At 33.1% G+C, this 23,399-nt stretch overlaps 3 protein-coding genes across 4 annotated transcripts in view; 2 read left to right on the top strand and 1 right to left on the bottom strand.

Annotated features, from left to right (window-relative positions):
- The first annotated feature begins 785 nt into the window (after positions 1 to 785).
- On the top strand, positions 786 to 7,983 carry LOC140445439 (ferritin light chain-like). Its single transcript, XM_072537453.1, has 3 exons — positions 786 to 941; positions 1,045 to 1,155; positions 7,294 to 7,983. Exons 1-3 carry the CDS (start codon positions 935 to 937, stop codon positions 7,863 to 7,865), a joined length of 690 nt encoding a protein of 229 aa, XP_072393554.1. The 5' UTR covers positions 786 to 934; the 3' UTR covers positions 7,866 to 7,983.
- Positions 7,984 to 9,745: 1,762 nt separating this feature from the next.
- Ppcs (phosphopantothenoylcysteine synthetase) lies at positions 9,746 to 20,759 on the top strand. The gene is made up of 5 exons (XM_072537450.1): positions 9,746 to 9,980; positions 10,491 to 10,719; positions 10,873 to 11,087; positions 13,651 to 13,833; positions 17,174 to 20,759. The coding sequence occupies exons 1-5, from the start codon at positions 9,849 to 9,851 to the stop codon at positions 17,348 to 17,350; spliced, it is 936 nt and encodes a 311-aa protein (XP_072393551.1). The 5' UTR covers positions 9,746 to 9,848; the 3' UTR covers positions 17,351 to 20,759.
- Positions 20,760 to 21,339: 580 nt separating this feature from the next.
- Positions 21,340 to 23,399, bottom strand: part of LOC140446786 (uncharacterized) — a 35,976-nt gene continuing 33,916 nt past the window's right edge. The window contains exon 5 of one of the 2 annotated variants that reach the window (XM_072539373.1): positions 21,340 to 21,551. In XM_072539373.1, the coding sequence (XP_072395474.1) occupies positions 21,425 to 21,551 (127 nt within the window). In that variant the 3' untranslated portion in view covers positions 21,340 to 21,424. The remainder of the gene's footprint in view (positions 21,552 to 23,399) is intronic. The other variant, XM_072539374.1, reaches the window with a different exon arrangement.

Here is a 23,399-nt window from a genome sequence, read left to right as displayed (position 1 = left end):
TAATATTATTTGTTTACTATGATCCTCGGGAAAGATAAAACATTTGCAAGACCTACATATATTTAAAATCCTTGCATTGTTGCCATATCATATATTTTATAGAGTTTTTAAAAGAATATTCGTTGTGGAAAGCGATTTGCTACACGAGAGAGGCAAACCCAACCCATGGCATTTTAACTTAAAAACAGTAAACAGTTGTGTCCCATGATTTTGATCAGATACGTTTTAAAACCAACCATCAAGAGTTTATCAACTTATAATCAATTTTAAATAAAAAATTAAGGAAAAACTAAAAGGACTAAGAAATTACTATTTTTAGTTAGATATCCCACTTTACAAGATTTCAATAAGCATTCCAGATTAGGTATAGCGAAATGCGCATTACTCAATTACGTCAAGTGATAAGTTAACAAAAAGGGGCAAAATAAATACAAAGAGAAGCTTTAAAAAGATCGATCTACAATATAGTACACATTCTTGTCCTGCCCGAGTCCGCTTTTAGTTGTTTTTTCTGAGAAAATGTACTTATCTTCCTTCACATAAAAAATACATAGGTACTTATATTACAGTTCATGGCAAATATACTGTCCAAATTGGACATTAGTAATACAATGTCTGGAGTAATCACTATAATAGAGGTGGTTAAGCAGTAAAACTAATATACCATATCATATTTCATCTCAATATTTTTATCACAGGAAAATAGCGATGAATGTTTTTGTAGTAGTAACGTTACCGTTAGTACCCTAACGGCAACGCTGTCATCTCAACTTTAATCTAATGAAGACAGAAGCACTCATTCTGTGAATTTGTGAAGTACTTTAATGCGCCCGACACAGTTGCGCACGTCGTTTCATAATATTTTGATGCGTTTCTGTAGAATATAAAATTAAAATCTTGATCATTGATTGTTATTCATGATTACGCTGACGAGATGCCAGGTTCGTATACTATTTTTCTTTACTATATAACCATTTTATTTATTCTTTTACCAATATTTACTGTAGTTATTTGATTTATTTACGAGTATTTTCTTTAATTTAGGGATCATGAAGGCTTTCATCGTACTATCCATCTTTTGCGTCGCCGCTTTGGCCTCCCAAGATAGCTGTTATAAAGACGCAGTTACCGCATGCAATCCAACTGCTGCGAAGAGTAAGTATATTACCATTATTCACATTCTAAATTCATTGCCACTTTGCTCTTCTTTTTGCTAACGGTTTGAAATTATGATAATTTGATATATTTTCAATTTGAACTAGATTGTACAAGAAAATATATTTTTTCATTCTTTAGATAATCGCAGTTATACAGTAATTATGAATGTCCATGTTCTTTTTGAGTTCATAGAGTATCTGGCTGGTAATTACCCTAGATCTCTCTTTCCCTCCCGTTTTCCCTGGAGTATTAGCATCCCAATATCGTCGGCACGGGTGATGCGACAATGTGCCAATAAAAACGTGTAGAAATTTTATCCACTATATTTTTTTTTCTACCTAAGCAGGAGCGCCTTATCAATATTAGATTTTTTTTGTCTTTCTCGCATGCTTCCTACAGGAATTTGACGATTATTCTCATTCTTCATCTCGATGTTGAATATCCCTAATCATATGTAATATACTCCTTTATATGGGCATCGACATAGGCCACATTTACATAGACTTTTTCTAATACATTAATTTTTAATGGACCCCTTTTTGTTGTTTGCTCATCCAATAAAAGCATTCACACCTCTATAACGTTACTTTTCCCTTTAACTGCGCTATATTAGGTAAGTATAAAGTGACATACATATATATGTTAAGTTTAAGTTTTTTCAATAAAAGCCCGTCTCAACTGTTTCAGTATTAATTACTGTACTAAATGAAAATTAACCATAATTCTTATTGTTTAGATTTCCAACCCAGAATTCGAAACCTTAACTATAAAGTCTTTTATTAAAATTATTGTTTATTCATATTGTATATAGTGATTAATATAAAAATATCAGCTTAAAATAATTTCAAAAATATGTTTCAATCTTTGCTATAATTCTCGTTCAATATTTCCTATCAGCGTTCTATCATCAGCTTATACTAAGTACCAAGGAATGTCTTGTTGGAATTCCCCTTTATCTCTTCCAACTTTAATTGGAGTGTGTTGAAATGAACTTGTTCAAATGTTTAGTCTAGAAGAATGCGATAAGAAAATATGCGAGTAATTATTAGTTTATTTATCTTAATATAAAAATATAAAAATACATGATATATATATATATATATATATATATATATATATATATATATATATATATATATATATATATATATATATTTCATATATATTCAAAAAACCTATACCAAAACAGTTTCTGAAAATAAAGGTCAACAACGTTCTTTCCAAACCGTTTGGACCAAAATCTTGCGTATTGTACCAAGAATCCTTCTAAGGCTGTATTGTATCCAGTGGCGACGGGTGATATTTTTATTCAAGGGGGCGCTGATTCTAGAATCCTAAAATAAATTACCATTTGCCAAAAGCCTACTGAGGCAGAAATTTCTCCAACTAAAGTTTTTTTGGTGGCAAGCGCCGTCAGTCTTTCTTCCGACGTTGTATTCCTTAGAAACATATTGAAAAAAATGTTAAATTCAAACTATATGACACTATTAAATTTAAAGTACGTAAGCAACCGATTACATTTTCGTTTTGTTGTGTTATTTGTGACGACGTGCAAAATATTGGCAATTCCAATTTAAGTTCATATTTTTCAACCATTGGAAATAAATGAATTACAAAAGATATCAGTGTCTTCTAAAAGTAGTTCTTTTCTATAATGTTCATAATTTTCTCTTTAAAATAATTTTTACAAATATTGTCACAAATTGTCAGATAAATTTAAATTCTCCTCAACGCCGTACCCCTCTCTCTGGTCCTGCCGATTTACAGAGAGGATGCTGTTTCTAACGTTAACAACTATTTTTTTAAACTGTCAACAGCATATTTCAATTTCACAGAGTTCGTTTCAATTTTATGAAGTTGGCGACTTGAACTGTGGTTTTCGTGGTATATATTTAAGATTTCCAGACTCATTATTTTCAAAACATTCCAGGATGTTGTCTCAATTTTCAAATACAGTTTGTATCACTCTAGACTAAAAATTAAAAATTACATCGTGTTTGTAATGGTTTTTAAATTCGTTTGTTTATCACTTGCTTTAACGCTGTTGTTTTGTCCGGAGAATTAGACAAAAATGCGGATATGTCTCCATGTTACCAAAAATATGCGGACAATAAAAGTGCTGGACATCGCATTTTGCAATAATTTGTTAAATTGATGCGTGTAACAAGGTATATAAATAATATGTATTTCTTTCAACGTCTCGGATTTTAACATTAACTTTTCTCAACTGCCCACGCATTACAGCAGCGCCGTCTTAAGTTTCTGCAATTAATTTCTCGCGAGGGTCTTTTAAAATAGGATTAATTTGTTCCAAAATATAGGACGATATCCCAAAAGCATCTCGACTTTCCGGATTTGAAAAACTATCGCTCTTTTTCTCGCCAAAAAGTAACGGACTAATACGGAGTCAAATATATACAAAAATATTTATCCTGCGAAGCTTCCGCGGCATCTTTTTTCAGTTCTGAGCGCGCTTGTTCTGCTCGCCTTAAATGCAGTTCTCTTTCTGCCTTTAAGTCGGCTGTCTTTTTCTCAACGGATTCAGCACGGATTTTTTTAAATAACTTGTCACACTTGCTGCAAGTGTCCTTTGAAGGAGGTTTAAGGTGCAAGTTAAATTTATGATTGAAGACTTGATAGTAATATTTTTCTTTCGCAGGATTTCTGTTCTCACTTTCACATCTCTGTTTGTATAAATCATACATTTTTTTAATATTCAAATGTGGCTCAAGTATCTTTTGTTCCCATTTTCCTTTCTTATGTACTGGCTTTGATAGCAGGAAAATGACTTTATATGATCAACAATATCTGAGTCGCCAATTTTACGCGACGCTACTTTTCCCCTTGCGTCAATAACGGCAGCAACTTCTGTTTTATTTAAAAATATGTATTATCTTCCCTAACTTATTTGTTATATGGAAGATGTAACAGATTGTATGTTAAAACAAAAAAAAAATGTTCATCTGGATTAACGTACTGGTACATTTTTGATTTTGCTTCTCATGATCCGTCTCTTGTCCGATGCCTACTGACAGTTAAGGCCTTAACTAAGCCTCGCAAAAAACAGTTTTGTTTTGAGTAATCTGCCAGTTTCGAAAATTAATTAAAAAAAGATTTCAAGGTAGCGTCAGAAGGGAACTTCTCACGGAGCTCGATCTCTTTAAAACAAATTAAATTGCAAAAAATATTTTCTTTTTTTATTACCAATTTATTTTAAACATTGGATTTCATCATCCGCTGTCAGCAAGCATCAAAATAATGGTTTTTTTAGGCTTTAGGTCTAGTTAAAAACTCATTGAAACAATATTTCATGCATTTAAATACCTTGCTCCGTTGATGTACTGAGTTGAGTCAGATCATGAGAAATGTTTTCGGTTAACAGGCTCTTAGTTGGACGTCTCCGTTTTAATTTGGCCGACAGTACAGTCTTTTTGATGAAGTATCACCTTCTAAAAAAATATATGAAATTAAATGTTTATTGCAATAGGTCAGGCATTTCTGTGGTTCACGTTGCACCAATATCAAACACTTTGAGTAGCAATCCTAAACTAAACTATAACAAATTGTATTTACCTGTGTCAAATTCGTCTGGCAACCACTCTTCATACTATAACTTCCCATTTGGATCGCCAACCTTCGAAAGGAAACGGCGCCATGAGAAGAAGAATACTACAACTAACCGTCAAAAATAATGTGTAATATACTGCCGAAAGCTCTATTAAAGGGTTTAAAGCATATCAACACAAAACACAGTACACAAACACTACCTGGACTTGGTTCAGTAGTATTCTGAAAGAAAATAACAATCTGTAACTTAACACCAGAACTTGCTGCTGCCTAGCGGATATTATCAGAACTAGGACTTGGTTCATTATTACACTGAAATGTTACCTAGTTGGTGCTGTCATAGCGTTATTTACTGGTAAATGACAAAAAGTGGGCTTGGTCGATTTGTATTCTGAGCCTTCCAGATATCATTCTTCATTTCACAACATCAAATGTAAACTAATCTCTTATTTTATTTAACTATTTGTCGTCATATATCTATTTTAATAGAAGAGTTTTCTCCAGCTTGCGCTGTTTCCCACATCCTAATTTGAAGCGTTTTCTGTAGAAAGCAATCTTCATTTTTTAAATTTCTGGTGGTTATTGCATTTTCTACATCTTCTTTCTAAGACTATCTTGGTCTATCTCATTTTCTTCTAGTGGGCGGAGTTTATTTTTCCATATTTTTTCGTCATCTATTTTCAGGCATTCCCTGCAGGTGTCCAGACCAGTTTTAGCTTCAATCGTGTCTATTATTTCTAGATCAATTTCTATTTCTCTCCTAATATCTTCGTTCCTCACTCTATCAAGTCTAGTGAGCCGGCAACATCGTCTCCGATATTTCATGTCCATGCTCTTAATTTTTAATTTTTTTTCTTTGATTTATTTCTCAGAGTTCGGCACCGGACAACCCAATACTTTCTATTTTGGTATTATAAATTTTTCTTTTGTGATTATTCCAGAATAGTCCGTGTAGCTGTCTAGTGGCTTAGCTTGCTTGGCCAATCCTGCAATATATTTCTTCGTTACTTCCAGCTTTTGTCTAGGCAAGTATCAGTAATGGGTGAAGTAGTAGAAAATCCTATTAGCAATCAGAAGAATGAATCCAATGATTTTAGAGAAAACACTGAAATGATCTTCAACAATATTACACTCAAAAAGTTTTCCATGCGCTCGATATACGAGGTTATGTCAGACCTTTTAGGGTCAAACTGTTCAATATTACCAATTAAAGCCATAATTTTCACGGCACGTAGATTCGACTATCCTTGTCGCCAAATATATTAGGATACAAATAGATATTCATTAACTACTAACAAAAAAAAACACGTGGAACTAAACCAACACATTTATTGACCTTCCTATGACTGCCGACTGACATATGACAAGTATACATATAATCTAAGAGGTCTTTAAAATAGTTATAGTTCAGCCAGCTTCAACTAAGGGTACTTTCATAACAGATGTTATTTGGACTTCCAAGTATTTGAAGGTTTCAGTTGATTTTATAGTTCCTATTTCAATTTGTAGGTTTTCTGGGTTTTCCCCTACAACTAAGTACTCGGTTTTTTATATATTAATTGTAAGTCTAAACTTGGTGTACTCCTTTTCCTGTTTTCTAAGCATATAGTCTATATTACTCTGATCTTCAGCTAGAATGGCTTGGTCGTTAGCGAAGTTTATCGTGTACAATTTCTCGTCGTCGATTGGGATGCCCATATTGCAGCACCCTGCTATCCTGAAGACAAACGTCTTTACATCTTCCAGACTGTCTGCAAACCAAAAATTACAGTATCTTATTTGTGTTCGCATAATTTTCTTTTATATGTCTTAATTTATTTCCCTCGTTGTTTTTCCATGAAAAAATATAGTTTTTATGTTTGTTTGTCTTGATTTGGAAGTAAATGGTCATAATTTTTTCAATTTTGGGTACAGCTGCACGGAAATAGTTGGTCGAGCTGCAGTCAAACTACTCTCTTAAATTTCACAACCATTAATTTTCTTCTCTCTATACCTCTTTTTCTCAGAATCTTTTCTTGAATGACATTTTGTAGAAGTTGATGTATGTTCTTCCTCATAAGATGTTCAAGATATTGAATTTTACGATTTTTGATGGTTAATAGTAGCTCCATTTTTTTCCATTCTTTTGAGTTTTTCTAAATTTGATATTTTATTTATTTAAGATACTTCACTATCCTTCTACAAATCCAAATGTCGAAATTCTACTATAATATTGTAACAGTTTTTATTTATTACCAAAGATAGTTCACTATACTTGATGATAAATTTAGTTTTCTTTACATTCAGTGTTTGGTCATATTCTTTATCAATTTTTACTATCCTGGTTAGTAATCTTTGTAAATTGTTTGGATTTTCTACCATGATGATGGTATTGTCTTCATATTCGATATTGTTAATTGGAATTGCATGCACTTTTATACCATTATTTTGATTTAACAGCGCTTCATTAATGATTTGTTCTGAGTATAAGTAAACACTTACTCCAGTGAACTGCTTCAATTTATCATTTATAATAATCCTAATTATGAAATTTAATTTTTAGTATTAATTATCTCTGTTTTTTTCTAGGTGTTGACAAGTTGAATTGTAATGCAAAATTCGGAGCAATAGATTCAGCTGAATCGGATCTTCAAAAATTCGTAAACCACAACTTCATCAGATCCTTTGAATACCTGCTTCTGGCTACCAACTTTGACAACTACCAGAGAAACCGCGCAGGATTTAAAAAACTTTTCCGTGGTTTGTCTGATAAAAAATGGAACGATGGTATTGAATTCATCAAATACCTTACTGCTCGTGGAGGTGAAGTCGACTTTAATGCCATTTCTGAAGGCGTTAAAGAAGAAGAAGCCCAGCCCAGAAGCTTTGACTTGCATGAATTAACCGCAGTTTCAAAAGCTTTGGACTTGGAAAAGAAATATGTCCATGAAGCCCACTCTATCCATCTTGGAGCTGCTAGAAGCAACAAGCAATTCTACGATCCCGAAGTTACCGATTATTTAGAGAAAGAAGTTTTACACCAACAAAGAGAAATTATCAGAAAACTTGCAGGGTATAGCACTGATTTGACTGACCTCCTTGATGGACCAGACAGTTCATTAGCCCTATTTATGTTTGATGACTTTTTACAAAAACAATAAATTTTAAATATCTTGTTTAAAATTTATTCACTTTCTAAAATGTATCTTCTTTATTATTAGCTATTGTATATTATTCAACAAGTCTATAATTTCCAAAACAAATACACTCTTAAAACTATTTCGTTCGTTGTTTTATTATTTTCAAAATGCCATATCCAAGAAAGAAAATAAAAATTTATAATTAATTACTTTGGTGTAGAGAAAAACGTTTTATTAGTATACGTAAATATAAAGAAGTATTTAGTTTATAGTAGATACAAAAACACGATTATAACAAATTAATTAAATGTTATCATTTAAAAACAAAACAAAATACAGATTAGATAATCTTACAGCAAATAGAACTAAAATCGATTGCGTCGTAGGTATATACATTTTACGTGAAAAATATACTGCAGAAAACGTTTTAAAAGATATAAATGGAGCATAGTGATCTCAACTTGGAAATGTATTTGCACCATAAAAGTCTTGGTGATCTCGAAGCATAGAAAGAAACTTTAGAATATATCAAGCAACAGAAAAGAGCTGACATTATAAGACCGTTATCGTGATGTTGCGACGGAAGTGGCCATCTTACTGTGCCTTTTAGAACTCATAATTTAATGTCGTGAAGTCGCTTTTGAGCTGTCCCTTCTTTTTCTTTGCCTAAGGACCTTAATTATGAACAATGAGAGACCCAGTAGATTATAGATTTTGGATAATTTCAATATGTAAAAACCATTTTTTCAATAGAACAGAGGTAACTAATTCGTTTTTAAAAACTAGTAGGTATTACGTACCCAGATACTTATTCGTTAAAGTCAAATATACATTGCAATAATCCTCTCATGTTGAGAAAAAATAATCATACACCAAAAAGTGTCCAAACTCTCCCTTACTGCCCCTGTTGTAATGACCAAAAGGACGCTGTAGAACAAAGCTTTAAAATGAGATAGGCATGCTTTGTGTTCTCAGAAAACTATATAAGCGACAGTACCTACAACACTGACATAGCATAGCACCATCATAGAAAACTCAACCATGTGTGCTACGAATATTAAATCCTGATGACATAGGTGAAAGACTAGGTGACCTCGTTTTGCGCATTCATATAGGTATTAACCGAAATATATAATAATATACCAAGAGTTATGTACTGTGCACTGCACTATGGAAACCACGAGTGATCTCAGATCTCACGTCGTTTTTCGTTATTTCGGCGACTCAGGATGTACCGCTTTGAGAAACAAATCGTCTTCTACATGTAACATAATTTATTTAGAATATAAAACCGCGGTTTTATATTCTAAAATATTATATTACATCTATGATACGACTATTGAAGTGAAGTTTCTATACTGGCAATGTATTACTTTTTCTTTATAGTAAAATGCTAAGGCAAGCGTCACGGAAGTATCGCTACGAAACACAAAATAGTGGTTCCTTTTCGTAGTCACAGTAAACAGTTGAAAGGGTCCATCTACGCGACGAGGGAGTCCGTTATACAACATATAATTTTTTTCAATTTTATTAAAAATCTATAAAAAACGTAATAAATAAATAATTTATAGCATTCAATTTTAAAAATAAAGGAAACAGTATGAAAATTCGCGCTAGTCTACAATACCGCCTACTGTTCCATTTTTTTTAAATTTCCAAATTATTCCATTGGCGCTAAATGTGTTAAGAACATCTGCAAACATTTGATTTGCAAATTATTAAAAAATATAATTTATAATAATTATTTTTAAATAAACAGGGGAATTTGCGTTTTTCATTTAGTCTTTCGATTCTAAATAATTCGATCTCAGTAAATCGATTTCTTTTGATACGTCAAAGCCTGTTGATAAAGAAAGTGGAAATTTGTGGAAATGACCTTGAAATGACAATCTCTAACCACACTTTTTTTTAATTTGTAATTTCCTATCCTAGAGATTAGATTTATTTCACACACACATAAAACGTATCACAACTAACTGTAATATTCAAATAATATAATCTAGAATGTCTCGCCAACATTGGGATGAATTTTATGCTACTAATTCACCACCTAGTAATTATGACGATAGTCAAAAACAAATAAAATTGTTTTGTGAAAAACACCACCATAATAACCAAAGAATAGTTTTAGTAACGGTATGTAATTTAAACGAAAATTTTTTTAAGTTGTAATTTCAATTTGACGATTTTAGTTCATTCCTATAATCTGTTTAATTTCTAAAAGATCATATATCAGCAAACTATTACTCCATTAATTATTTTACCATTTTTTGCCTTTATATGGTTAAATATATTTAGACCGTGATATTCTGTACGACTTTTAAATATTTAAATGGTCTAATTATGGCATTTTAGGAAAGTGTACTTTAAACCTTGGGAAAGTACAGAAAGTAGTATACATCTAGCTGTTGTCTACTTGTAAGGCAGTTACTGCATTAGAAGCTATCTTATTAAAAAATGTTGGAATGAATTTTTTACAGTACTATGTATTTTGCTAAGGTAGTCAACTCATTCATTATCCACCAGGCTCTTGTTGCTTGTTGCCAAGGTAGCTAAGAGGAAAGGGGAAGGCCAACTCTACTTGTCTACTAAAATTTCTCCAGATTAATTTGTAAGGGAGCATTAATATTAAAAATTTATTTTTAGTCTGGAGGCACAACAGTGCCACTGGAACATAATACAGTCAGATTTGTAGACAACTTCAGTGGTGGTGTTCGAGGAGCTGCTTCTACTGAGTATTTTTTGAAATGTGGTTATGCAGTGATATTTTTACATAGATTTAAATCAGTAGAACCATTTACAAGACATTTTGGTGGACAGAAATTTTTGGAAATGTTGGACATTGACAAAAATGAACAAGAGACCTCAATAACAGGTATTTACCTTTTCATATACTTCTAGATGTTCCAAGTATCTCATCATATACTTCTTGTTAAAGGAGGTCACAATAACAGAATGCTCAACATATTCTTTTTAATATTATACAATGTATGACAATTTTGTGTAGTAAACAAAATCCTTTTTTCAGTTAAACCTGAATACATAAAGGAATTAGCTCCAATTTTAGTTAGTTACAAAACTGCCCACAAAGAAGGTAGATTATTATGTGTGAATTTTACAACTTTGTCAGACTATTTTTGGTTGTTGAGGGCAGCTTGTGAAAGTCTAACAGTTTTTGGATCAAATGCTATGTTGTATTTAGCTGCTGCAGTTTCAGACTTTTTTATTCCTCCTAACCAGATGGTAAGTATTATATATTTTTAACCAGCCATTAAAATATTGTAATTAAAGCAGGTCTTTGTATATGTTTTCCTTCCTTCGGATAGTTAGTCACTCCCACAGAAGAAATTCAAAACAAATGAAAAAAAGTACTACATAAAGTAACTTGTATATTTATACTCGATTATCGGATTTCTCCATAAACACCACTATTAAAAAACTTGAAGCATTTGAGATGTGGCTTTATAAAAGAATGCTGAGAATATCATGGACAGCAAGGATCACGAACAAGGAAGTTCTAGAAAAAATGAAGAAGGAACCAGAGATTGTGTTTACGATCAAACGCATAAAATTGCAATATCTGGGACACGTTATGAGAAATCAGCACCGTTACTCCCTGCTGCAGTCTATATTGCAAGGTAAAGTCAAAGGTAAGCGAGGACCCGGTAGAAGGAGAATATCATGGCTGCGGAATTTAAGAACATGGTTTAAGAAAACCTCAACGGAGCTGTTCCGAGCCGCAGCGAGCAATGTCATGATTGCCAATATGATTTCCAACATCCGAAATGGATAGGAACCAGAAGAAGAAGAAGAATCTGATTTCTTTAAAACAAAATTTTAACAAAAAAATCGGTTGCCTGTAAAGTCGGTTTTACGGGCGAAGATTTTACGTGACAACGTCTTTTTCTCGGTAGAATATTTATTGATATGAATATTATTAAATTGCACAATAGGAACAAGGAATTGAATGAAAATAAGAATTGCACAAATTTTAACTATAGAAATATATTTTGTTTACTAAAACATTGTACATGTAAACTTAAACTTAACTAATTTCTATTTGAGTGATTTTGTTGAGGATAGGACGATGATAGGAGAAATATGAAATGAAAGGAAGTGTTTCTGCTGTAATGTGTCTTGAACGCCAAGAACGCTCGAGAAAGACAGAGACCAGTGATGTTCTGTGGAGCTTATCCAATATCGGGAGATGCCTTCGGCAAAATTCGGTAGATTTCGGTAGATCATATGCAATGACGTAAATTATATATATATATATATATATATATATATATATATATATATATATATATATATATATATATATATATATATATATATATATATATATATATATATATATATATATATATATTATAATACAGTGCGTCCAATTAAGTGAACACCATAATGGAATTTTTTTTTAGTTTTATGACCTAAAACCTAAAATCAATCATCAATTAAATTTTTTGAGCCATATACACGAGGTTTGTCAAAAAATATGAACATAAAATTCATATTTTTTGATAAACTGCCTATATTACTAAAAAAATTTAATATCTGATGATTGTATTCTAAGTTTTAGATCATTCAGAACTTTTTAGAAAGAATAACTTTTTTCCATAAAACTAAAAATAGAAAAGTTTCCCATTATGGTGGCGACTTAATGGTTCAAAAGTTAAAGACCTTAAATAATTATGCTGAACTAATTATTAGAAATAACCATAATTCATTGAATTTTGTTTAATAAATAAAGAATCAAATTATTGGGACCAAATGCTCACATCAGCTATTATGATACAAATAAGGTTTAATAATATTTTGAGAAATAGTTATAGGTCATAATATTTACAGAAAGTTCAAACGTTCTGGTTCAAATAGATGTAACAACCATTATCTGCTAATGGATTAAGTCGGCAGTCAAAGAAAACCGACAGCACACACACCGTCATTTAGCTAATAATTTATCACTTGATACTTGAGATTCTTTGAGAATTGAAGAGACGTGTGTGAATGATTATGATTACGGAATGATGTTTATACAATATGTTATTATTAGGTATAAAATTACGAACTTGAATCTCGGGGTATTTCGCTTTCTTTGCATCTTTGCAAATATATTTTTAAACACTATAGGGAAGTATCAAATGAATTTTAATACAAACGTATTAAAAATACCAAGTATTAGGTTACACTGAAAAGTTTTTTGATGGTAACAGAAATAAAAAGATAAATTGTATTATCCGAATTTATTTTCAAGTCATTGTGATATTTGTTTTAAAATTAGGTAGATTCAAGGGGCAGTTCGGTAGATCGGTAGATAGGAATCAAATTCGGTAGATCTACCGAAAAATCGGTAGACGGAACAACACTGACAGAGACACAAGCACGGAAGCACGCACCGATTCAACGCGCCTAATTCTCTAGTGCTGCGCGCGCAGCGGACCGATCATGTTTGAGTGGGAGAGAGACGCAAGGCATTCGCCGGTCCGGCGGGCCTCTCTCTCGTTCGGTGACTCACTGTAACAGACGTGAGCGGGCGTTACACTTTTTCATGAATGACTCCGAGCCACAACCTAATTTAAGACGTTGTCACGTCAAAATAAAAGGGTCTAAAATACATTTAAACCCTTTTGTAATAAAATGTAATAAAATTTATAAACATTAATACCTATAAAGCAAAATCTCATTAGACTATTTAAACCAGTATTTACACTGCATTTGTTTTATAATCTTTTATTGGTTTTATAACAAATTAGGCTATTTATTATTTATTTAGATTGTATCATATTGTCTTAAATATTTTCAGAGTACACATAAAATTTCATCAGATGCTGCTCCAAGTATACACCTGCAATTAGTACCAAAACTACTAACACCTATTGTAAGTGACTGGCTTCCCAATGCATTTGTAGTCTCATTTAAGTTAGAAACAGATCCAAATATTTTAATCAACAAAGCCAGGGGGGCTTTAACCAAATACAAACATAAGGTAAATAATATAACATATTGTTGGTGTTACTGCAATAGGTTGTATGCCAAAATAGACTATTTTTCAGGAGATGAAAAAAATAATATGAATTTTAGGATTTTCGAATTTTTGATCTGCTTTTTGGGCACTTTTATATTAGCCGAATTATATTAATTAAGAGTTAACCTTGGTTAGATCAACTAACCAGGGTTTAGAAACCCGTTTTTAATGACTAAGATAATTTGCTTGCTACCGCTTGGTTACATTTATTGACATATGATGTATGTCAATGGATGACCGAGGCCTAACTGTATGGCATTTAAAGGTTTTATTTTCTAAAATAATACAAGATAAATATTTTCGACACAAAATACAAAAATATTTTTTTCTTACTAATAAAATTAATATTATATTAATAACAATAACTATTTAATAAAAATTTATTTATGTAACAAATTTTCATAAAATACTCTGCAATCTGCAGGAATAAACCCTTTTAGTTCTTGTAAATGGGCATATTTCATACTCTTAATTGGACACATGCCTTTGTAAAGGCAAGACCATTGATGATTGGTAACTACAGAACGCTGACAATGAGGCATATCGACCCAAGTATCTGAGAACTGCAATTTGTACAAAATTAATGATTTTGGTTTGGAAAATGCCTTAAACTGAGAGGAGCATAATTTTGACACACGACCTATTGCAGTAACAGCGATGATATCTCTATTGTATTAGTTGTATAGTTGACTTGTCTCATTGTTGAAGCATCTTTTGAATTGCTCTTTCCACTTTTATATCAATATTCAGTTCTTTTCACTAATTTTTACCTACTATACCATAATCTTTTGCCATATTAACCAAAATAAGCAATAACGCGATTATAAATTATATTAATATCTTTTGATCAATTTTCTTACAGCGCGGCGACAATTGATCCAGTAAAATCTGTCTCGAACTCTGGCCAGTGTTCTTTTGACTTCAAAATGACCTCCAGAAAGGCTGCTATGAAGTTCTTGCAACACACTTTTAATGTATGATTTAGGTAGTACCACTTGTTGAGTTGTACATACATCATCGGGACTGTTCCACTTCCGTTATAATATTCCATTGGAAAGATACAGAGATTCTCATTGAGTCCAGTAGGCCTTTAGAGTTCCATTGTATTTGGTTATTTCCTGTTAAATAGGTCTTACTCCATTTTAAATCATTCTCATATGACTTTTAAGTCATTATCTTGCTTTTAACTCTTTTTAAGGTTTTCCGGGGATTTCCGATTATCTTCTTCCTGTATAACTGTGGTTACCTTCTTCAGTTATGTTCTCTTTCCCTTTAAGTCTTATACAGTACTGGTTTTGTCGTTCCAAACAGGGTCGCCTAGAAAGAATATCGGCATTGGTATGGAGATGCCCTTTTCAATGTACTATGTCGAAGTTATACTATTGGAGTCTCTTTATCCACCGAGCAACTTGTCCTTCTGGCTTAAGTAGTAAATTCTGTACATTTTTATTTAAAGTGTAAGTGCGAATTTGGTGGCTTTTATTAGATACAGCCGACGCCCTCCTTTTTAGTGTCGACTTTTCCCTGGCTATTGCTTGCATGTCTGTGGTGAGTTATGGGAGATCAATTCCTTAGAGATCTATCTCTACTAGTATTTCTAGTAGGACTATGTAACGGGCTTCTGGATGTAGATCTGGGCAACCTTCTGACCATATTTTTTGGTTCTTCTTTCCTTGCCTGGGATCAGCTTCTGTAATTATTTTGCAAATGTCCCATTCTTCCCCAATTAAAACATCTTTTGTTTTCAGTTTGAGATTTTTGTTGAATATTTTGCAATTTGCTTAACATCTGGGATAAAAGTTGTTGATTATCTGTGAAAGTAACTTCCTCACTTTCTCGAAATTTTATTTCTTTTAATTTTGGGCGAGATCTGGAAATACTTTTCGCCGCTTCATACTCCTGGGCTCAGATTAATGCTCCATTTAGCGTTTAGTGATGCTGTAACCGAAGGGCTTGTTGTATTTTAACATCCTGTAGCCATCTATGAATGCTTGTATACCAATTTGTGCCTGTTGGTACACCAAATGCAATAATATTTTAACATAGACTTCATATTCTTACAGGCCTTCGTTATGCTGATATAACTGGGTGCATCCTGGAGAAGAAATTTTAAGACTGTTGCTGCCTGTCCTCGAAACGACACCAAGAGTACCAAGAAAGCTGCCATTTCTTTCTCAGTCCAGATATTTTCTCTAGCTACACCTTCCAATTGAAAATGATAATTTTCCCATACCGTTTGGTCATCGAATGTGGGTGGTTTTAAAATTTTGTTAGATCTTATTATGCCTGGTTTAACTATGGAAGACGATGAAGTTGTTTGTTCAGATTCGACATTAGTTACTAAAACCAGCTTAGTAAAGCTGTTTTTAGATAAAAACAATATTAGATAAACCAGCTAGAGTATTCATTTTTCTTTCTAACTTCTTTCTAAATTAAATTTTAAATCGTTTTGTTGTTGTTTCATTTTATTTTCTAAATTGGTTTTCGTATCGTTTTGTTGTTCTTCTAATTTATCTATTCTACTAGTAATTTGACTTGCCTCTAACTGAAAATTTTTGTGAATTTGAGATATGCCATTCATGAGTTCTATCTCTACTTTTCTACGCCTCCCTTCTTCTTGTCTACTCTTCTCCGTCACCTCCCTACGCTTCTCCTTTTCCTCTTTCTCTTTAATGTATAAAATAATGATAATTAATATTAATGAAATCACAATATGAAAAATAGTTCAGCAACTTCTTCTTTAAGTGCCGTCTCTGAAGAGTTCTATAGAACTGCATTTAAACCAGTCCCTTGAATTCTTCAACCATGACACTCTCCTTCTTCCTATACTCCTTCCTCCTCTTATCATTTTACTTTATATCTTATCAGTTCAGCAACAAACAAACAATTGTAAATTTGCAACGATTAATATCGTATAATAATGTAAATATTTTACACAAGTAAACCTACTTGTACATCGGCAACAATATAATGTATATAACCTTGTGAGGTGGCTTTTGGCCACAAGGAACTGCGAACACCCTATTTGTGCGAGTTTTAGGAACAAGATGATGAGTTGAGATCGCGGGTAGTTTATATTTGGGTGGCTGCATACCAGAAATCTAAGTGGGGGCGACTATTAACGCCAATATCGCGCAATTCTTGCAGTTATTGGTGTTTTTTTCTCATTTGATTCGTACCTTCCTTATTTATATGGGGTTATCGGACGACGTACAGATAATTTTCATTTAATATTTAATTTAATATTTGTATAAAAAGTTGCGAAACTTCAACAGTTTTAATAAAGATTTTACTTTTACAGTTGGTAATTGGCAATATGCTACATACTAGAAGAACGGCAGTGATCTTTGTGAAACCGGATTCTAGCGAAGAAGTGAGAATCACTCAAGAACAGGCGGCAAACGGGGTCGATCTAGAAGATAGTATAGTAACTAAAGTGATAGCTGAGCACAGTTTATTTATTGAACGAGAAGGTTGAATTATGAAAGTTTTCAATCATGACAGATATAATAGTATTTTTAACCAATTTAAAACTTTACTACGACAATTTTTGTAGGTTTGTTTTGTAATTTTATATTTAAATTGTTTATCTGTGGGTACCTGTTTTAAAAGAGTAGAGCAAATATAATTGGAAGTTAAGCCAAACCATATTCTATTTATTGCTAAATGTAGGACTTCTTGTTAATCTCTAAAAATGTCGTTAGGTTTCTAAATTCTTTCTAAATCTTAACTTCCAAATTTTAAATTGATTTCATCCAATGTCCTTATTGTTGTTTATTTATATATTTTTTTTTTTTCAATATCTTATACGCATCGGAAACCCATCGGTTTGCCGAAAAGTTCTATTTTTTTTCCCTTATGTGAGCCGTTCAGACGTTAACATCAGTTTTATTCGCTTGTTTTCTCATAGACTTTTGGACTAGTTTTTCCTGTTAAAAATCACTAGGACGATCAGTTTTTGGTACATCCGTATTGAACCTGTATTTATCAATCAAATCCTGTATTTATCCAATTTATCAATGAAATATCCGTATTAAGACAAATGACAAACGAATTATAGGTAAATTCAAGTACATCATCAAATATGTTCTCACATAATTCTGCCTCGAAGGTCTACTCATGGTCGAAATCGAGTTGGAAGCCGTGTACGTCAGAAAACTTAAAAAATCCGCTTACCGGTACACTCAAGTACCAATAAACACCAAAGCTTTACAAAAAAAAAACTCGGAGACCGCACAGGGAAAGGCATCTGACAGTAACCAGCCGATCTGACCACTAAAGTCACATCCCAATCACTCCTGATAGTTCACACCCCAAAGTTTACTAAATCTTTGCAACCAATGTAAATTCAACCAATTCTTTAAAAACCACAACCTTCTTATATCCAACCTAGACTCCCATAAAGCTAATACATCCGACCAAAAACACAATCAACACTCGAGCTCTACAAACACAGGATTCTAGAACGATGAAAATAACCTCTTTATCTCAACTGATTCCTACCAAGAAATCCAATCTCCTGCCCCGAAAACAACCCAGAAACCTACCAAAACCAAACCACCCCCTACAACAACCCAGCCCTCCCTTCAACTAACTTTAACCAACAGTGAATTCTACAACCCATGACCAACCCAGACAATCATTATTCGAAACGCACAACTCTCAATCGTCTCAAGGCTCAAGTCCTACCACATCACACATCCAAACCGCCCCTACAGTCCAACAAAACCCATCCAAATACTGGATAGAAAACATCCCAGCATTTGCCAACAAAGAAAATTCTTCCTTAGCATAAAATCTAACGAGCTTCAGTTTGAACAATATCGCTTCTCTCAAAGTTTAGACGTCAAACTAAACAACTAACTTCAATACTTTCCAACCCATGAATGTTGGGTGGTGAGTAGGCGACAACCTAGTCACCATAGGCTCCAGACTCTCTCGTTAAGCCACCTACAATCCAAATCCCATATCCAGAAAGATTCAACTTTCACCTAGTAATGAACGTCGTGAACAAATACCTATCACAAAAAGACATCCAGGATAGCTTGTCCAAAATTAATTTTCCATACACAAAAGTCTTCTACAGAATTGTCCGCTTTAATAACATTCCAATCAACTTGGTACGAGTCTTCACAAGACTCAAAACCCAATTCGCTGAAGCAATCTCAAGAGATATTCAGATTAACGGGGAATCACTACATTGTCAGATCAGCAAGTAAGCAACGCCCTCAAAAACATCGTATCTGTTCCAACTAGACAACAACCAAATAACTCGCATACTTTAAATCATTCACGTCGTCGATGATCCTTTTCAACGTCTTTCCAGAAAAAAGGAATGACGACTCCGATCTCGGTAATGAGATTTCACAAAATATGTAGATCATGCTATATCGACGTCGACATACAACCATACCATGAATCAAAGTGCAATTTACTATTTTTATTCAAAATAAGTCAAAATTTCCACTTCGGAAATCGAAACGTCAGAATAAAATTTTCAAGTAAAATTGAGGCTTATTCCCAATAAAATAGTAAATTTTATTAAAATGCCACAAGAAAATAGCTTCAGAACAACATAAATCAAAAATTCATCCAATCTCGATATTAATCCTAGTTACATCCACTCCCTAAGCGTCCAGTTCCCAGAGGACACTCGCTCGCCAACCACTACCTACAATGCTAAAACACACATTACCCTGAAGCCACTCGTTGGAAAGTGAGCGCCTCAACATACTCCTTCATAGTCGAGTCAACACACAAAGGACAAGGAGAGATTGGTTTTCTATAATTTTCCAATCTCTTTTCACGATACCCTGTCCTAGCTTAGGACCTAGCCACAACCAACCTCCACGCGTTTACTAAAGCCAATCAATTCTGAAAATAGTTGACGAGCCACCTTGTCCTCGGTCCTCGCCATGCTCTACTTCTGGAATTTTCGGTAAATCAGTATTCACCCCAACCAAAACAGGAGCTTATTTCTTGAAGAGGCTGTGCTGACTCGCTGTTTATATGACTCTGAAATAAAGCAAAGTAGGAAAAGCAGTCAATAGAAAAAACATGGACTGAAGATAGGCTAAGAGGCCTTAAAAAGTTGGTGTTGTTCCCTTACCTTGTCAAAAAATTATGTATAAGACTCCCAACTGCATGGAAACCAATTCTACAGAAAACCGTAAAAATTAGATTGGCGTATAAGACCCTGCCCAATCGAATCCACACATGGTCGATCAGAAGAAGCGCAGCAAGATACTTAAGCACAGCACACAGCGGCCTAGAAATCATTTCTCAAACATCAGGAAGACACAGAACTAATCTGACTTGACAATGGCAAGTGTGACCTTGCCTAAACGGCGTCAAAACAATGGTTTTTCTGAAAACCATAACAATTCAACGCGGAGTCAAGCCCGAAAAACCACAGAAATCACATATAACTCTTGATAAATGAAACAGGAATGTTAGGCTAATCCACATAAAGTGGATCAAAAGAGCGATTTTTCAACGCACTGTATCAAATATCTGTAAAACCAAAAAAGGCATCTGTTTTACTTAACTGGTGTATTTGTAAAATTTTTATACTCTGTAAACGGTAGTTCTCCAAGTATATATCGGGACATAAGATTATCTGTGTAGATTCATGATTGGTTTTATTCAAATATACATTTGAATGATAAGTTTTAGGTAGCATTTTACGACTCTTATATTTGCAGAAACCATTATGTTCTATATTTGGACATTTGAAACTGTAACTGTAAAAAAAAGTAGGTACCTGTTGAACAGTTATTGTGACAAATGGAAGTATTGGTTATTGAGGTTAATTTGTATTATAAGCTTGGTTAAAGGTTATAGAATATGAGCTACTGTAACGTGAAATAAAATTTTGTTTTTGTTTATTTTATTTTTTTACTATTAATTTCCAATTACACCAATCAAAAACAATTCGGTGTGAAATCTGTTTGAAGATATCGGTAAGAGTAGAACCTCCAATTATGGCGTAAGTTCCTTCACCCATATTGTAAATGGGCCTAATTTTGGCAGGATTGGCAACTAAATAGTGGCGGGCCGCCCAAGTTCTAATCCCTTTTAGGGATATGGTGACACCATACCCTCAATTATTAAGTATTTTTGTTTGAACCACCTAACGCCTTGGAGCCCTTCCCTTAGGTCTTTTTTCTTCAAGTCAACTCTCGATTATCAGTTTTCCATCGTAACCGAAGTACTTTTTTCAGATCTACTAAAAGTCTATCTGAATTAGCTTCTTGTGTACTAAAATTAAACACATTAAAAATAAATTTCAATTTTAGTTACAAAGTATAACCGTTCCACTTCAAAGAAATATTTAAATATTTGACAACTGCAGTGCATTTAACGTTATCAACTCGATTTTTCGTGTTGATGGTGAGAGATGAAATGAATTTTGTTATAATATAAAATTTGGTTTAGTCGAAAATAATAAAACGGATTTAGGTTCCAAAATTCTTTTATTTCATAAATAATACTCAAAATCATTATAATATAAATATATAATATACTACATTACATTACTTCATCTTAAGTTTCATATTTTACCCACTTTTATAATCTTCTTCATTTTATTTACCACATCTTTTTCGAGGTATTTGTTGAGATACAAGTCAAATATTCTCTCCTCACTTAGCATTTTATACAATCTTTCGCCATACTTTCTGAAACAAATTGGAATAAGCACAAAGTTGGTTCAACAGAAAAATGTATAACAAGAAGAAATATTGATTAACCAAAAAAAAGTGAAAAGGCAAGATTCCGTTTGGATTCTATATTGGTATTGGTAGATATCTGCCGATAAAATGTTTTCAGGTTTTTGTAAAATCGTTCCATAATAGAAATCTGCATTTTTATATCTAAATCCAAATGTGACAATTTGAAAATAAAAGTTTTAAAACAAAAAAATAGTCACTAAATTTTCTTCTTTTGTTTGTTTTTCTTTCTGTACACGTTATTTTCTTTATTTTCGTTTCTCCAAGGTTTGTAGTTGGTGTTGTTCTGTTGTTAAACTTTGTGGTTGACATTGCCATAATTTTTGCCTTGGTTTTTTTTTCTTCCATTTTCTTCCTCCTATTTTTCTTGCTCACTGCGATTAGTGTTTTATAGAGTTTAGCAGTTGTTTATAATATGTATACAATTCATCTTTCTACGAAAGTGCTAAGATTTTTCGCACCAGTGACAAAGAGTTTAAACCAAAAAGAAGAAGTTGCGTGTATTTGATAATACTTTTGTCGAGTGAATACATAGTGCACTGATGAGAAAGAAAATTAACAAATATAAAATGCAAGTGGATTATTTAGATGCTTCAGGGCAGAATTATATCCAGAGATACGTATGAATGTGCCATAAACTTAGAGCAACTAATGCTTAATTATATTCCACATTTTAGTTTTATCAATATTAATTTCATCCGCTACTTAGCAATATTTTATTGTGGCAATAATTTTTAATCACCTAGTCATGAATTTTTGAATTTTTAAAGATAAATTTATTGAAATAATACTGCGATTAACTCAATTTGACAAGAAATTAATTGTAGAATATAGTTCGAGTTTTTTAGACGTTTGTTAGTGTCCGGTTGTATTGATTTTGCAGCATAATTGTCTTGTGTGGTTTTTACCAGTTACTTCATACTGTCCCATTATTAAGTTGTCACTAATTTTTATATATTTTGATAATCCCTTCTTCTTTCTTCTTGTATGTAGGCTTCGTCCATTTGGTGACTTATCTCGTGATATTCGTGCTATCCTATCCTCTGCCATTCTACTAACGTGTTCGTTCCACTCCTGTTTCCGTTTTGTCACTCATCTATTTATGTCTTCTATGTTGCATGCTCTTCTTATGTTTTCGCTTCTCTCCCTTTCCAACAGACTTTTCCCTGATAGTTGTCGAAGTATTTTCATCTCTGTTGTTTCTAGTAGTCGTCTCGTTTTAGATGTGCCAGGTCTTGTCTCCGCCGTGTATGTTATTATTAATATTATCCCAGATTGAGCCATACGGCTCTCACTCCCTCTAAGGGGAAAATCCACTCATCCCAGATACCTACGGTATCAAAAGGATTGAGCTCTGGTGGGACTCTTGCCGTGTTATCGAGCCCTAGGTGACTTGGTATGCTGGGGTATCTCCCAAAAATTTTCGTACACATCTGGACGTTGAGAGAAGTACAGCTTTCTGCATGGTCTTGTAGATATGTTCATTCAGACCTAGCTTTCTTGTTGTTTCATGTTTTCTAGGAGGTTCTTCGGAATGACTCCAGTAGTAGAGAGAATGATAGGTATTGTCTGGGTACTTTCCATTCTCCACTGTCTTCGTATTTGAATTTCCAGATCCCTGTATTTGGCGATCTTTTCGTTTTGTTTAACACGACGATTATTGTTGTTGGGTATCGCCACATCAATTAGTGTTGTTTGTCTCTTTAGTTTATTAACTAGTACGAGATCTGGTCTATTATGTGCCACTGTTTGGTCTGTTAGCACAGTTATTATTATTCAGATTTAGCCATACGGCTC

Source organism: Diabrotica undecimpunctata, chromosome 7 (genome assembly GCF_040954645.1).
Source record: "Diabrotica undecimpunctata isolate CICGRU chromosome 7, icDiaUnde3, whole genome shotgun sequence".
NCBI classification, from domain to species: Eukaryota; Metazoa; Arthropoda; class Insecta; order Coleoptera; family Chrysomelidae; genus Diabrotica; species Diabrotica undecimpunctata.
This window is presented reverse-complemented; position numbering and strand designations above follow the sequence as displayed.